The 17,364-nt window shown below is 28.9% G+C and overlaps 2 protein-coding genes across 2 annotated transcripts in view; one reads left to right on the top strand and one right to left on the bottom strand.

The window, feature by feature from the left end:
* Positions 1-7,594, top strand: part of LOC107444440 (alkyldihydroxyacetonephosphate synthase) — a gene marked incomplete in the record, with an annotated part of 34,224 nt that extends 26,630 nt beyond the window's left edge. The window contains 4 exon segments of the mRNA XM_043038884.1: positions 1,496-1,557; positions 1,777-1,966; positions 2,966-3,023; positions 4,359-7,594. Of these exon segments, the coding sequence (XP_042894818.1) occupies positions 1,496-1,557; positions 1,777-1,966; positions 2,966-3,023; positions 4,359-4,483 (435 nt within the window).
* A 1,114-nt stretch (positions 7,595-8,708) lies between these two features.
* Positions 8,709-16,329, bottom strand: LOC107444436 (sterile affecting ciliogenesis). The gene is made up of 3 exons (XM_016058567.3): positions 14,458-16,329; positions 12,161-12,696; positions 8,709-9,553 (listed from the first exon to the last, which is right to left on the bottom strand). Exons 1-3 carry the CDS (start codon positions 16,325-16,327, stop codon positions 8,996-8,998), a joined length of 2,964 nt encoding a protein of 987 aa, XP_015914053.2. The 5' UTR covers positions 16,328-16,329; the 3' UTR covers positions 8,709-8,995.
* Between the last annotated feature and the right edge of the window lie 1,035 nt (positions 16,330-17,364).

The following is a 17,364-nucleotide window of genomic DNA, read 5'->3' as shown; positions in this document are numbered from 1 at the left end:
ATAATTAATTGTATAATAATTATTTCCAAAATGATGGTAAGGTAAACATCTTTCAAAAAAGAAAGAAAAATCCTAAAATCTTTATGAGGAAAAAAAATCGCGGGAAAATTTATTGAATTTCGTTCCGGTTTTTTGGTTTTCCGGTTTTCTGATTTCCGGATAACGGGTTCTATACTGTACATATCTATCAAAGTAAAAGTAAAGCAATCTGGATTTGATGATATAATTGAAAAACTTAAGGTAATATAATTAAAAGTTGCATTTTTCAAATTATCTAGAAAGTATTTTTAAAGAGTTGTAGGTTAAAATACATTGATTTTTACATGGGAAATCAGTATTGTGCTGTTATCCAGTATAAATCTATATACTTGTAAAGTGTTATTTTGAATGCAACTCAAAGAAACAGTTTGACCTAGAGGTGTAACAACTGGAAAAATGTGACTTATCATTATATTATCTCAAGCCTTCAAGTATAAAATAACAAGACATGTACACATTTTTATTGTTTATAGATTATCTGAAATGTAAATTTTTCGTGTGATTAATTGGCAAGCTAGAAGAAAAGGAAAATATCAGTTGAGAATTTCTATGCATGATTTTACTGAAATAAGTTTTAATATTAATATTATTTTATACCAGAACTACCATATGTCTGGCAAACAAGAACTAAGCCAATTTTTTCGGCAATGGCTTCACAAGAAATTTTTTTTAAACATACTACCTAGACCATTGGTTGGCCAACACTGCTCCGAAATGTTGTCTGCATTTGATCTAAATACAAGCATACATTGCCTATATATGTGTGTATATATATATATGTGGGATTTTTGAGGAATGAATTCTATGGTTGTAATATTTAATAATGCTATTTTCTATGATTGTAATATCTAATAATAAAATGAATTTACATATATGATGAAATATGAAATTTTTATGAAGAATTATGAAAATTGAAAAATATGGGCCATCTGCCCTGTTATCATAAGCAAGAATATGGGCCGTCCTGCCCCGTTTTCGCAAGTATAAGCCCCAGCTGGGCTATGAAGTCAATTCTTCCAGAAACTAACGAAAACTGTTTCTTTCAATAAAAAAAAGGAATGGTGGTGGAGCGGGGGGAAGTTGTGGCGCTGGAATGATGGCGGCAGAAGAAGGGATGAGAGGCAGTTCTTTTCCTCTTTCTTCATATATATATATACACTAACCTAGACAATTGAATATTATATCTCTTATAAATAAATATTCTTATTTTGAATTTCATCTCTTTGTTAAGGTAAATATGATTGTTGCATAATAACTTCTACTTAATTCTTCCATCTAGGTACATAATACATTAAATCTAATGTCTTCGTAGATGGGTTTTTTTTTGTTAATTATTCCTGAAATCAACTGCAGTTACTTTAATAAATAATTATCAATATATACATATACATATATTTAGTTAGTTTTCATGCAATCATTTTGTATCCTGAGATTTTTTTAAAATTTATTACTATAGGACATAGGTTTGGAACACGGAGTTGTATCAGAATCATTTGAAACAGCAGTTCCCTGGGACAGGTAATGCTAAAAATTATAATTTGTATATTTTTTATGGTAACAATGCCATTTCGATTTTTTAAACATCTGTTTAATTTATTACATGAAAAGTATCATTAATCTTTTAAATACCTCTTATTTTGTCTGTATAAAAATGTAAATATCTCTGAGTTGTTTGTCATTGTTTATGGTTGACTGTTTTCAAAAATTTAAAAGCTTTCGATTCTGAATATATTGTAGGGTAACTGATTTGTGCCGTAATGTGAAAGACAGAATCCACAGGGAATGTCAAAAGCATGGGATAAAATCTCCACCTTTTGCCTCTTGTCGTGTCACTCAGTCATATGACGTTGGGGCTTGTGTTTATTTCTACTTTGCTTTTAGCTATCAGGGTATTGCAGATCCTGTGCATACATATGAAAGCATTGAAGTAAGTAATGTTTGCATTAACACAAAGAAAAATATTAATATTTTTAAACATCCATGCGTTGAGCCTTTGTGTAAATTTGTGAAACCTGTTTTTTGATACAAGAAGGCCTGCATCTAAATCATTAAAAGAAAAAACTATGACTGATGTTCAGAGGATTTGTTATCTTTTGAAAATATCTTTAACTGTCTCTTTTCAATCTTACATTTTACTTACATTTAAAAATCTGTGAAAACAATTTGAAACACTACCGGGAAACAAAGTATCATAGTGAAATGCAGTTTAATTTTTTTATGTTTGTAATATAATGTTTGATGGTATGTTAGCATATACTTTTGAGCTGACATTAAATGCCATGTAAATAACGTTAAAAAAAATAAGTACTAATTTTTTGAATGACAACAAATTATTATAACTTGCTTTTTTTTTAGTGTTTGTTGTATGTAATATGAATTATAAATCTTAGCTTTTACAACTTATAAAAATCTTCTAACAAAAATTGCACCTTTCCTCCCCCCCTAAAAAATCCACTAGCCAGAATATTTTCGCAATTTTTCTGAATTATAGTTTAATAGGTATGAGGTTGTATAATAAATTACATATATTATTATATATATTATTATATATATTGTTATTATATTATACTCTCTTTATTATATTATACTCTCTTTATTATATTCCTTAAAAAAATATGCATACCTATCTGTTGCTTTATCATTACCATTATATTGTACAAATACTTGGTTCATTAATATTGTGTCTGTAAAATATTAAAGTGCATATTTATAATAAGTTTTTAGTTTGAAATTTATTCATTTTTTTTTAATAAATTGTTTAATTTAATCAACTTTTTATTTACAAAGATGGCAAAAAGATTTTATTCTTATCTACCAAAATTTCACTATAAGATATTGCATTTAGTAAAACAATTTAAATAAGTTTTTTATGTATATATATATACTTATGTGTGCAATTTCATAATTGTTTTAAAAATAATTATAGAGTGCAGCAAGAGATGAAATCATTGCTTGTGGAGGTAGCATATCCCATCATCATGGAGGTAGCTAATCAGCTTTTATTTTTTATATTTTTTATTTATCCGTTATTTAACTAATTATTCATATTATTTTATGATTATTCATATTTAATAATTCATATTTTCTATTCTTATGTTTTTAATTAATTTACTGCTCATTTTTTTTAATGTAATTAGCACAAAAATCTCAAATATGTATACTTAGTGTATAGTTTTGAATGACTCTTTCATGCATCAGATAATGACTCTTCTATTTTTTTTTTCATATAAAATATTTCTTTATCTACTTAGGAAAACAAATGCTTTTGTTTACTATTAAGATGTAATCTTATCCTATTTTGTAATTATCTTAAATATATTCACAATTTCTGTTTTGGGGCTAGTAGAAATGGTAGAGTCTGGGGGTGTCGGATCTAGACCAAATTGTGGAACAACGGTCCTCAAACTTTTCAGCTTATGGTCCACACAAGCTCCTTCCCTAAGTCTCAAGGCCAAACCTAATTAGCAGAGGCTTTATTTAGAGGAATGTTGTTTCATCTCTGACTTATCTGTTTAAAAATTTAAAAAATACAACTGATTTCTCACAGTTTTGGAACTGTTTCAAGCATTTTCCAAGTCATTTTGATCCAACTACATTTTCATTAGGAGTTTAATTTCATTATGTGTAACAGTTAATGTTTCCAAGGCCGTTCTGAAGGGGGCGCATTGGCAATTGTGCCAGGCCCGGAACTGCTGAATGTCTGGTCTAAATCAAATGCAAACAATTGTAATGTTTTTTCATTAAAAGAAAAAATGAAGAAAATTGTATATTATAAAAACTACAATTTTGAATAAATTCTACAAAATATGAAAATAGGATTCGTTTTTTTGTGTGTGTTTTGTGCCACAGTTAATTTTATATTGAGGCCCTTAAAACAGCCTTATTGTTTGTTGTTGTTTCTTATCCTCTAATTGTCTGATGAAGTCAGACAAGATCCAGTAGATTGTTGACCCTCAAAAAGTCGATTACGATTGACCCTCGAAAAGTCGATTGTTGTTGCCTTATTGTTTGGTCATATTAAATCAGTTTGCAAAATAACTGTGATGAAACTATTACCCATAACCATAGGTCATAATTTAAAGATTCGTAATGTAACGGCATTTTTACCTCAGATGCAAGTTTTCTCAATTTTGATAATTCCGTGAAGATTAATGTTGTACAGTAATGTGCTTTTAAGGCTGTACCTCATGTGCTTTCCATCTCTTTAAATTTTTTGAGATATCATCGATAATTTAACAATTTATTTACATTTAATTCCGTATTTTATTAGTATAAATAGCATTCATATTTAATGTGAATTAAAATGCTTCTAATTTTAGTTGGAAAATTGCGTAAAAAATGGATGCAGCAAACAGTATCAGACATTGGAGTACAAATGTTGAAAGCAGTGAAGGATAGCGTTGATCCTATGAACATTTTTGCTAATAGAAATTTACTGCCATGAATCCTTTTCGACCATTAACTGCATCAAAGAGAAACAGATTTTGCTCAAAATACACCTACTATATGTGCTTTATTTTTAACATTATAAAGTAATTCTTGGTTTGCTTCTCTTTTATACTAGCCAACGAAAAACAAATTTTTAAAATTTTGTAGTGGTAGAATATTTTTATGTGAATTATGACAGCATAAGTAATTGTTAATGTTATTATTAGAGTTTAAGTTTATATTAGATTGTACAAAGTTTTAGTGTATACTGAATTTCTAAGCTATAACCATTTTTATACCTTTCTTTTAAAGTAAAATTGTGATTTTTTCCCTAGTGTTTTGTTATCTATTTTAATGTTTAGCATTTAAGCATACCATTTTCACCTTTACATTTAGGACAAAGTATTTTCACTATCTTTTATTGTTTTATAAAGTGACTATTTTAAAATATGCTGTAATTTTAACTTGTTATATATCCCCCCCCCCTTAGCTCTATCTGTGAATAGTTTGTGCTAGTACTCTATTGAAATGAAATTTTCATTCTAAATAGCAGTTTTCATTGTATATAGCATTGTATTAAATTATTAATATATCTGCACTATTTATAATTCATTTTAATGAATTTTTTAAAATTAGCTTTGCCATAAGTTTTAATTAAATTTAATCCATTCAAATGCCCAATTAACTATCTTGAATGATTAAGTACTGTGGGGTGTAATCTTCGCAATTTTGCTAAATAATTTTATTTGATATTTATGAAACATATTACTATAACTAACAGAATTGTTTACAAAAGAGTCAAATTATTATAACTTCTAAATTGCAGCACCTAAAAATTTATTTAATGCAACCTGACAGAAAAATAAACCAGTCTAAGAAATTTATTTTGTGTATCTTAACTAAAAATATAATTGATGTAGCCTAACATTAAAAATTTTTTATGCAACCTAACGAAGAAAATTATTTTATGCACCCTAACTAACAATGTAATTGATGCAGCTTAACTACGAAGTTTCTTTGATGCAGCCTAATTAAAAAAATTTAATGATATAGCCTAATTATAAAAATTTGATTCGACGTTGCCTGACTAAACATTTATTTGAGGTAGCCTAACCAAAATATTTATTGCATGCAGCATATCATTGAAAAATGGTTGGTTTCAAATTTTTATTGAAGTATCTAGCTAATATTGTACTTGATTATGACTTTCATTAATTTTCTGGTTCTCTTTAAAATTTGGAAACTCACAATAGTTTCTCCTATATAATTTGTTTTTCTATATGAATAACATGAGTTAAAACAATTTATAAGAAATTGAAAAAATCGAAATGCAGCTTTTCACTTCCAGAAATATCAGAGGGTAAATATATAGATTTAACCTAATTACTTAATAATATATATGTATATTTTTTTTTAAAAAAAAGAAAGAAGTAAGTTACTTAAAAACATTTAAGTATAAAAAATAACTAAAACTATTTAAAATTAAGAATAAATACTAAAAATACAGCAAAGAAGTATTTATAGAAATCATTGAACTACCTTTAGAAAAAGCTTTATTTTGGAAAAATTAAGGTCATAAAAGTTCAGTTTCATATGTAGTAATTAATAATGCTATTATTTTTTTAGAAAATTTTAATTAAATAAAATATAAGACAACAAGATTACTATTTAAATTAGAATTAAACTGTAAACTAAAACGGCTGTAAACTCCTCAGGAGTTTAAATGTTAAGAACATAAACACGAAACTTATATAGTAATCATTATTTATTTATTAAGCTGGGTCCGACGATAGCTCAGTTTCACATAAATTCTCGATATAATAAAAAATGTTCTCAAAAATCAATAAAAGCGGACTGTAATAATCAAACACAACACTTAATTAACATAACTCATTTAGAGCAACGCACTTTTCTCACATCCGAGCTCTTCAGATTCATTGCACACACTAAATTTTCACAGATGGCGCTTCTGGCGTCAACATAAGCTATACAATGGAGTATTCATTACTTCCAGTGTTTTAATTGTTAAGTAATCAAAGTTATTTTTCTTTGCTTTATTAGTTAGTAATTTTTATACATTTAAACTTTTAATTTCAGTTTTTCTTTTATTTTTTATCTCATGTCTGTTATGTTGCCATGTTATACGTACATTTTTTTCTCCTGGAGCTTATTTTAATTTTAATGAATTACATTGTGGCTCAGATATTGTTTATGTTATTAACCTATAAAGAAATATGTATTAGACTATCTTTAGAATCACTCGTTGCTGATATATATAATCAACATTTGTTTTGGTTTCGAACTATTTTTTTACTGTGTTGTTTTCTATTAGATAGTCAATGATATGCATAAAAACCTTCTTAATTATTAAAGTGTTGTCATTTTTTTAAAAAAAGTTGGCGCATTTTATAAAAAGATTATTTTTTTCTGAAAAAGAAAAAAAAACATGTAGAGCCTAGTTTTTTAAAAGTAAATACTTTTAACCACATTTAATACAAATTTGTTACTTGTAATATTGGCTTTTTTTTTTTTGCATTTTTTTATTTTGCATTTAAATAAAGCATATCAAAGATTTTCTCAGTAGAAAAACTACTACAAAATTTAATTTTTACATTTGTTCATTATATTTGCTTGTTCCGTTATTTGAAGCTGCCTTTGATAGTATAATCAATATTTAATGATTCTTTGAGCTTTATTTCGAATTTATGTATTTGTTTGTTTTATGATCTTTGTGCTTTAATTTATTGTACTTATAAAAACATGAAAAAAGTGTAATACTTTGCTGATAGTTTTACACTTTGCTTTGAGATAAATATAAGATTGAGGCAGTTGATAGCTATTTTCTTAAACATATCTTTAAAAATTAAACTTTAAATCATATTTGTAAGCTTCCAGTGCTTTAAGTGTTAAAAGATTATTAACTGTTTACCTTATTTCAATTGCATTCTAGCATAAACTGTTTTTGTTAATTATGTTATTAGTAAACTTTATACCTGTCCATGTCAACGCTTTATTTTTCTTATAGACTAATGGACATATAGAGCTGCTTTTATTACTAAACTAAGTTTGTAATTTAAATATGTGTTTTATCTAAAACTGTGAATAAAATTTTGTGCCTGTATTTGAATTATTTAGTTATAGATTAATGTATTTAGTTTAGATTATAGTTTTCCTGTATCTAAACATAGTTTAAAGGGTTAAGACATATGGGTCTAAATTTATCCGATAACGAATCAAAAAATTTCTATTGTTTTTCTAATCACCTCAAGCAGAATTTATTGTTAACAGAAATTTTAACCACTTTCCGACGAGCTAAATTTATCCTATTCAAACTGGATCTCTGTGCATAGTGACATTACTGGCCACTACAAGCTGAGTTTATCATCTGATAGAATTTATCAATCGAAATTTCGACCATTTTTTAATTAGCAAAAGTAATTAGTTTTTTACTGAAACTCAGTGCTGAGGACAATGCTAGTTACAATTATTTCTTGATTGCTGCAAGGAAAATTTATCAATAAATAAAATTAATCACCAATCGAAATTTCGACTACTTTCCAATGTCAACTAATTTTTAGACACATAACTAAAAGCCGCTAGAGAGAATTAAGTATATACACGAATTATTTATACTGTATTTCATTTGATTTTAAAGAATTGTTTAAAAAAAAACTGTTGCGGATTTCTTGATTTTCGAAGTTTATTGGAAATTTAAATTATTCTTTAACAAACTAAATGCTTTATGCTTCATTTTTAAAAAAATGTTTTTTATTAACGTAGTAAATGCCCTATCATAAAAATTCAAACTGTTGTTACAAATCATCGAATTTTATTTTGTTTGTACTTAGCAACGTTATCTAAAATACATAGAAAGAAACAAGTATGTAGTTAGTTTCATAATTCATGAATACGAAGTTCAAGTGTCATTTTTCATTGAAATTTTTTTGAAGGACACCTTGGAATTTTTTTTTTTTTTTTTTTTTACTTGATGGATTTTTGGATTTTTTTTTCTTTCTTACCTAAACATCCACGAAGGGGGGGGGGAGGCAAGCTGTTAAAGCAAACATTACATTTGTATGTAGCGCCTTTTAGTGATTTAAATAATTACGCTTTTTAATGTTTCCACTCTGATTCATTACATATGAAGTTTTACAATAAATTTTTATTCATAATGATAATGAAACAAGTTACAATAAAATTAAGATAATAAATTAAAAACTTCACTCTTTTCTTCCAATACATTTTTTTTATTTAAATGGATATAAGGACTGTAATAGCGATTCCAGGTCTATGACCAATCAGACCCTGGACTTTGCATGCATGTCATAGACGATTCTACATGAGCAACACATCAAAGGTTTGAACGTTTAATTTGAAACTCCGTTTGCGGTTCTATGCACTTTTTATATGCCTCCTTTGCATTAAAAAAGACTCAACAGTGATGAGTCTAGTTTGTCCATATATTTTTTATTTTTAAAATAAAAAAACCTGCCAAAAGTCAAATAATAATCATATACATAGTAGAAATTTATTCTTCCATCTTACTCCTCAAAAATTCATCTATCTCGCCTATAACTCTTATCGCAGCTTCGTTTATTTTAGGATTAATATCTGAAGTGAAATACTCTAAGCTGTTTTCTAGGTTTGTGCGAAATTCCGTTATTGAATCTATTAATTGAGCAGGCTCCAAGGCCAGCTGATCCAAAAGATCGCGTTCACGATACTTATGAAATTCTGCAGTACTCAACCAGAAAAGCTCGTAAGGTACTAAATTATTCGAAATGTTTTCGATCTCTGGATATTCAGTGAGGTCTTGACCAAAGAGTTTTTCTCGCTTGTTGAACAATTGAGCATGTTCTTGGTAAGTGTTCAAGGTTTTTCGAAGCCTGCGAACATCGGCGGCTATAGTTGACGCTTTTTTAGTGTCGAATTTATCTTCAAGGAGCTGTATTTCTTGTTGGAGATCCCTTATGCCTGTCTTGAGTTTTTCTTGGTCAAATTTTAAATTTTCTTTGTGTATGTCTCTTTCATTGTCAAACTCGCTCATCCTTCTGTTCAATATGTTCATTGTTTTTTGTGGCAGTTCCTAAAAAATGTCTTAGTTATAATTTATAAACAACAAATTCTTATTTTAAAAATAAAATAATTAACTTTTTATTGCCTATAATATCACTTGTTAGAGATAGTTCGAAAAAGACATCCTAGGAATTATTTACATTTAAATACCCTTCTAAATACTTTTTTAAATTTATCCTTAAAGACAAGATGTTTCGATTGTCTGATAATGGGATGGTATATGGTATGCCCAGAAATAAGTTTTTTGTTAATTTATTTGTAAAAATAATCGCTTTTTCTCAATATTTTCATTAGGGAGTTGAATTCACTCCCAGATGGTCATTGACCAACATCGGTATTAAGTTGCCTAGATGTTGCTGTAGCTCACGGATTACTAGCTGTTACTTTGTTTATTTAGTAACAACTCTTTGAAATGTGATAAGTAATCGCCCTCTTTATGTTAGCTTACCAACAAATAGAAAGTTTTAAAGTGGTGAATGGCCAGCTGACGGCCTTTATATTTGCTGATTCAACTGCAGGCCAGCCATTTACTTTAGTACAGATGATGACTGTAAACATATACTGATCCAGCATTTTAGCTGTTTGCTGCATCTCAATAATTATTCTTTTTATAAACTGCAAAAATGGGAACGACTATAAATAGCTAATGAAAAGATTATTAAATAGGAGATATTTGTTAAATTAATGTTTGATAAATTAAGAGAAAAATTTAACTTCGAAAAACCATTTTTCAGGGATGAGATTTTTCCGCTTTTTAGCGGATCTCCGCTTTTTTCACTTTTATCTCTTGAATTTCAGCTTTTTTTTTTTATCAAAAATTCAGATTTTTCTAAAAATTTCACTTTTTTTAATAAGTATTCCGCTTTTTCAGAAAATTCACCGATTTTCAAAGAGAAACAGAAGATTCAAACTACATAGCTATCAATCCTTTCTCATTTTTACTAATTTTAGCTATTTTGTCTCCATTTACTCGCAGCAGATAAGATTTTCCGAATTTTTTACCCGCCCTCCAGATAGATCTGATTTTTGTAGTTCAAACGACGCTGCTTCTCACAAGCCTGGAATCTGCTAATATCTTGATCTTATTCACACAATTTTAATATCAAACAAAGCTTTTCATATTTGCGTGTTGCGATTCTTATTCACGCGATTTGAATATTGTATGTTGCGATTCTTATTTACGAGATTTAAAAATCCGATATTGTGATTCGTATTTACGCCTTTTTGTATTGATGTATTTGCTATGAATCACATAACAGTATTTATTAAAAGAAATGAAATATTAATGTAAATTCTCAGTAGTTTTTATTTGCTAAACCAGGTAGTTTTTCAAGTAATAATTGTCTCTCATGTGAACTGAGGTAGCTTTATTTTTCAATTCCAGCTTTATTTTTTCAATTGGTAATTTTTATTTTCACTAAATGTTAAATATCAATGTAATCATTTATATAATAATAGATTAGTACACAATTGTATGTCAACACATTATTTATTACCTTAAACTGTCTGGAATTTATTAGTAAAGGGTTGCGCTTGCGTAAAATTTACTATCGTGGAAATTCAGCTTTTTTGCCTTTTGGCTAATCTCATCCCTGATTCTTACTTTTAATCATTCTGCGTAATGTTAGAAAATTAAATCAATTATTGTTGTGACGCGAATTACAGTTGTCTTATGAGTGTTTTATATACAAAATTGAGAAGTTTTAATACAAAAGGAAAACCGATAGACAAATGATATGCATTCTACAAAATTGATAAAGTTAATTTAAAAAAATTTCAACCAAACTGTGTGTTTTGCTTCACTGTTTTGGACCTAACTTGCTCTATAGTTCGTAAACTTAAGGTTGATGATTAAATATTAAACAATGCGGAGAAGTTGTGAATTAGAAGCCTTGCAGAAAGGATCTACACAGGGATCGAGAATTTCTCTATAAATATCTGAATTGACTTTTTCTTTGAGGATGCATAACCTCCCAGGTCCATTTGCGCTCATGCAACTCCATATCCCCAAACTAGCTACAAATTTACAGACCGTTTCAGGAACTATTTATTAAACGCTTCTTGATTCATCCTCTTAACTCGAACGCCTTGATTTCCGTACGATACACATAACATACTTTCGTCACTAAATAACATCTTTATCCAATTCTCCAAATCCTATCCTATAAACAATCTTGATTTGAGTAATTTCATTCTTGTAATATAAGCTTTTGTTTTACAGCCATAAGTAGTTTAGTTTTTGGAACACGAGATCGAAATTTAAATTTATGAAAACGTTTTAACGTTATCCATTTAGAAATATTAATGCCTTCTTCTTTTTTTAGACTCCTTATAAAAACACGCATTAATCCGTAAACTAAGGCTGATAATTAATTTCAAAATGCTTGGAGACGTAGTATATTGGTAGTCCCTTAGAAATGGTCTATGCAGGATGTTCGGTAATGACCGCTTTTTATATATTTTTAGATCCCTTATAAAAAATTTATTACAAAAACCTTGCTCTTAAAAGATTGCATAGCAATATTTAAGTGAAAGAGACTATGTTTTTTTTTCTTCTTCTTTTCAAACAAAAAAGAAAAAGTTCTGGTGTGGTTAAAAATTTCGTTGCTAAACTCACCATAATTCTCCAATAGATATTGACGTCTTCGTCATCCATATTCCTATTGAATGAAGCAATGAGTTTGCAGTCCTCTGACAATCTGTTAACATCTAAGCAAATTTTTTCGATTTTCTTTGGCACCGTTCTACACCATAACTTTTTTTCCAAAAGGTCTTCAATATTTCCAGTTTGTTGCTCAATTCTGTCTATCAAGACTAAGAACTGGTCATTTATAGCCTCCATGTTCTGCCTGAGCTTTTCATAAAAGTATTCTAACACAGCCCTGGCTAGTTGCTCGTGTTTTTTAATAGCTGTCGTGCGAACAGCGCTTGTTAATAGGCGGAAAGGACCTATATCTATGAAAGTGGGTATGGTGTCTGATAATTCTGTTTTTTCTTTGTAGTGCATTTCTGTTATCTGCTTTAACTGCTCGCATGTAACTTTAGACCGTGACAAACGTTTAACGTAATTGATATGATCTTCTTTGAAGGCTTTTAACGTATTGTCATAAGATTTGGCATAAGCTGTAGCAACTATAATAGCATTCCTCATACCTAAAAAAAGTTTTTATTTTTATACCAATAAAATGTTTTGTCAAAAAATTAAAACAGAAATAGAGTATCGCGCATTCTAAGAAATGATAAAAACATGGTTTTTCGAAACTCTTTCGCCACGTCACAATCACTTGGAGCAAAGCTATAATTTTAAACTATATTTGCCATAAAGAACAAATTACTGAAATATTTCAAAAGTTATTTAAATTTTTTAAAAATTGCCAATTTGGCGGCATTTTTCTACCTAGATAAAAATTATCAAAATCAATGCCTTATCATTTTTTACAATTTTTTATGAGCCCGGATAATACAGCATTGGAGAAAATTTTTAAATATTAAACAATTAGACTTCAAAACGCTTTTCATTTTCTCAAAACTGTGTAAAAAGTAGGGAGCATCACTTATGAAAACCGTAAGGGAAATGTCCGGGAGTGATTGAAGATTAAGCTTATTAAGATAGCTAAGTGACGTGTTCTACGTTTTTTGTTTTGAGCGGCCTAAATTGTTATTGTCTTTTTAGCTCAATTGAGAAATTAAAAAAAAAAAATTTTAATTTCCAGTAACTCGGAATATTTTCGAAATTTCGTTTGCATGTTTTTACACTTCACATATACAGAACTGAGTTAGCAAAAATATTATATAATAAATTACTAATATCGATATTATTATATTATATAAAATATCGAGAAGAGCTCAAATTTTCTTATGATCTGTTTATTGAAGAATTATGTTTATTTAATTTATTTGTGAAATTACTTATGCTTTCCTGATGTGTAACAAAAATATTCAATTTCATATACATTTTATAGGACTAGTTATAAAACGATTTTAGTTTTCTTTATTAAGGATCCCGGCTCTCCTTTTTAAGATTGAACCTTAATTAATTATCGTCGTTCAAAATTAAGATCAATTTTTGACCACACGTTTTATGCGAAAAGATTGGTTCATTCGTTCATTTACTTCTTTCTCAGATTTCAAAACACTACCCTAACACTTCAAGCAATTCCTATATCATATTAGCAATCTCAATAATTTTCTTTTCGTTTCAATAAGAGCTGATAATTTGACCCTTCTTGTATAGTCTTAAAACATCATTATGTGTATAACTCATGTGTAGCTAATACAGACGCGTTGTTGGTTTACAATGATAAATTGAATGCTCCTTTTTTACGCGAAGAGATCACTAAATATAAAAATTTTTAAAACACAAACGCTTTTTTTCTAAATAATTCAAGTCGCGATTTTTTCGTCTTTATATTAAATTAACAACATGAACCTTATCCTCAAAATACAAGATGTTCCGTAATCACCACCCTAAATTTATATTCTTTAGATTCCATGTCAAAATTAACATAAAAAATAACTCGTGACGAGTTGCAAATTAATATTCAAAAAGGGAGAAAAGACCAATCAGAAATCTAATGAATCACTATCGAGGAAGCCGAGAAAAAATGATCGAAATCCGTTTGATTGCCTGAAGAAACAAATAACAGTTGAAAGAGAATTATCAAAAACACTTTCATGTTACATCCTACTATCAAAAATTGTTTTGATATTTTAATCTCGCCTTCCTCAATAGTGATTTGCTAGGTCTTGATTGTGTTTTTCTTTTTTTTTTCTTACTTAAATATTTATTTGAAGCCCCTACTAATGTGTGTACATTTTCTTTAAAAATTCTTTTTAATATAGATTTTAAAAAATGCATATTAGAGGGGCGGTGATTACGAGAAGGTTTTACAAGAAAAAGAAAATTATACAAACCGGAAATTATGAGCTTCCTCCACTGCGATATTTGTTCTTCAGTGCTCATAACTGTGTTCAATCTTTCAAGTGGATCGTATAATAACCTTTTCATGACTAATTTTTGTATTTTTTCTAAATCTTTTGTGACGTGAAGTCCCTCTTCAAATAACTCTATAACTACGTCTAAATGTTTTTTAAGGTCAACAATATACTTCAGATGCTGTCCTTTTACTTCCAAGGCTACTTCAAACACTGGGGTACAAGTAGGAGAAAATTTCTCACTAAAGAATCCATCGGACCACTTAAAGTTTTCTTTCATACCTACTAAACTTTCACAAGCTTCTACTATCCTTTCAGAATACTTCCGCAATGAGTTGTTAACTAAGGAACGAATTACATCCTCCATTTTAAAAGTAATCAGTTTCAACAACTTGCCAAGTTTCGTCAGCTGAAAAGTGTGCAAACGAGTCTGATTCACATCATAAGATCCAGTTCCACATTTACAAATATTTGATTCAACAGCAAAAACAATATTAGTTATCCATGGACCACGGATATATTCTTCCATATTATTTAATTCTGTTCGTTGTAGAATCTCATATTGTTCAATGGCTAAAGCGTCAGTGGGTACGCTATAAAGAGATTTATCATATAAATTCAATATCTCGATTTGCACTAATTGTAGTACCCGTACTACTTCTTTTTGATTCCACAGGGTATAGCATTCGAAGCTCTCTAATCTTTTTTTAAATGAATATTCTAATTTTACTAAAGAACCAGTCGTATGTGGAACATTAATATTTCGAAATTGCGCACTTTTAAATTCTTTCAAAAAATTGGGATCCTGACTTGTAACTTTCATGTATTTTATCAGATTGGATGTTCTTTTAAATTCGTAATTTAATTGCATTTTGCAAATTTCTAACCCATTGCTTTGATGTAACTGAGAGTTTCTTAATGTGATCGAAAGAATTTCATCAGCGTCTTTCGGCGACCAGCCAGGAATTTTATCTAGGGGCATACAATCAACATAATAATTGAGCCGTAAGCTTTCTTCTACCAAATGCCTACAAGTGACAGCATTATACAATCGTCTTACAAATTTAATTGGATCTTCAGCTTCGAATTTTAAATAAATGCGGTGCACCCATAAATCTAAACTTTCATCCTTGCTGATAAGAACGCTTCCATGTTTTTCACAGTTTGTCTCTTTCCTAACTCGATATAATTTTCTTTCTTCGTAGTAATCTAAAACTGCTACCTTTTGCCATTCAAAATGTTTGTTTTGCTGTTCCGTTTCTTCTGGAATAAATGCAGTAGCAGGAACTGGTCTTTTTTCGGTATCAGAATGTCCTAAAGTCACCCATTCTTCAGGCGATCGCGTTTCATAATACCATTCGTCATCAAATAAATGGAGAGGAAGGAAAGGTTCCATTTGGATTCCCTCATCAAAACTTGTTTTCAGAAAACAAAATTTATCTTTGTAATACAATAAAGGTGGGCGAATAATATCGGGTTCCAAGCCAATTTCGCTGAGAATGGTGTTCAAATCCTGTTTAGCGATTCGTCTTTTAAAAATTTCTTCTGCTATTTCTCTCGGAAGAACTCCGTATGGTACTTTGTTCTCGACTTGTATTTTAGGACGAAAGCTTTTATCAAAATAAAGCCGTGACGAATCAGTGACAAGTTTTGATTCTGGAACTAATAAGGTGCTATGCGTTTTTCTCAAATCAATGCCTTTGAAAGAAGGCGTGTGAACCCAACCAAGCGTTTGCCAGTAAATGCTTTCAAGCATTGATGATGCCGGTTCTTCGGCTATTTGAAAAGAGCCTAATTTTTGTAGTGTTGGCAAAATGAAAGTGATTTTTTCAGTATTTTCTTCCGACATGATAAAAAGTTTTGCTTTACAACGAATTATTTCGTTGATTGAAATGGAATGGTTCAAATGTAACTTTAAAAAAAAATCGTTTTTTCATGCTTTTAATAACCTAAAACATTATATCCGTTTTAAAAACATATCACCTAAGAGAGACTATATTAACGGAAACTAAAATCTTTATAAAATGTGGTACAGCATTTCAATTGCCAGACTTTTTTTTCTTCTTCCTTTTTCATAAAATGATCGAAGCAAATTCTACGTCTTGGAGTAAAGATCCCGAGATTGAAGGTGATTTTAAAGTAAGTGCTTTGCATTCGTATGATAAAATAATTGATAACAGAAGCGTGGCGAAAAAGGAAATTTTTTTAAAGGGGAGGTATCCCGAAATTTTTTGTTAAATTAGTCCGTTTAAGTTAAATATAGAATTTTGAGTTAGATTTGTACTTTAATTTTCAAAGTTAGATTTTTATTTCAATTTTCGAGTGACAGAAGAAATTGTACAAAATCTAATACAATCTTAATTGCCACAAAATATAAACAATAAAAGGGAAGTATACATTTAAAAATTAGTCTTGTTTTGTAATTAGTGATAGATGTATAAATTTATATATATATATAAAAGGATGATTCAGAGGTTGTGGTTAAGATTCCAAATTTGAATAAACAAGATTCACGAATATAATTAAATATTCTCATGGGTTGGCTTCTAAATTAGACGAAGTATGTAGTTAAAGCATGATCGCATTTCATGGGCAAGAAGAACATCTCATATTAAGCTCCAAACATAATCACGACTATAATGAAATTAAATGATTTATCAATAGCTTCAAATCCTTTTAAATATTTTCAAAACGTTTAGGGAGGGTGAAAAAATAAACCTTGATTAATTTTGTAATTAGTAATTGTTGGGTGTCCTCCTTCCGATGATACGTCTATGGTTAATAAATTATAAAATATGCAATTTGTGTAAAATAAATAATAGTTGATTCAGACGTTGTGATTTCATGTGACTAAACAACAGATTCACGAACATAGTTAAATATTCT

Source organism: Parasteatoda tepidariorum, chromosome 1, assembly GCF_043381705.1.
Source record: "Parasteatoda tepidariorum isolate YZ-2023 chromosome 1, CAS_Ptep_4.0, whole genome shotgun sequence".
Classification (NCBI taxonomy): Eukaryota; Metazoa; Arthropoda; class Arachnida; order Araneae; family Theridiidae; genus Parasteatoda; species Parasteatoda tepidariorum.
Note: the sequence above shows the minus strand (reverse complement) of the source record. Positions and strands in the feature narration are given on the sequence as shown.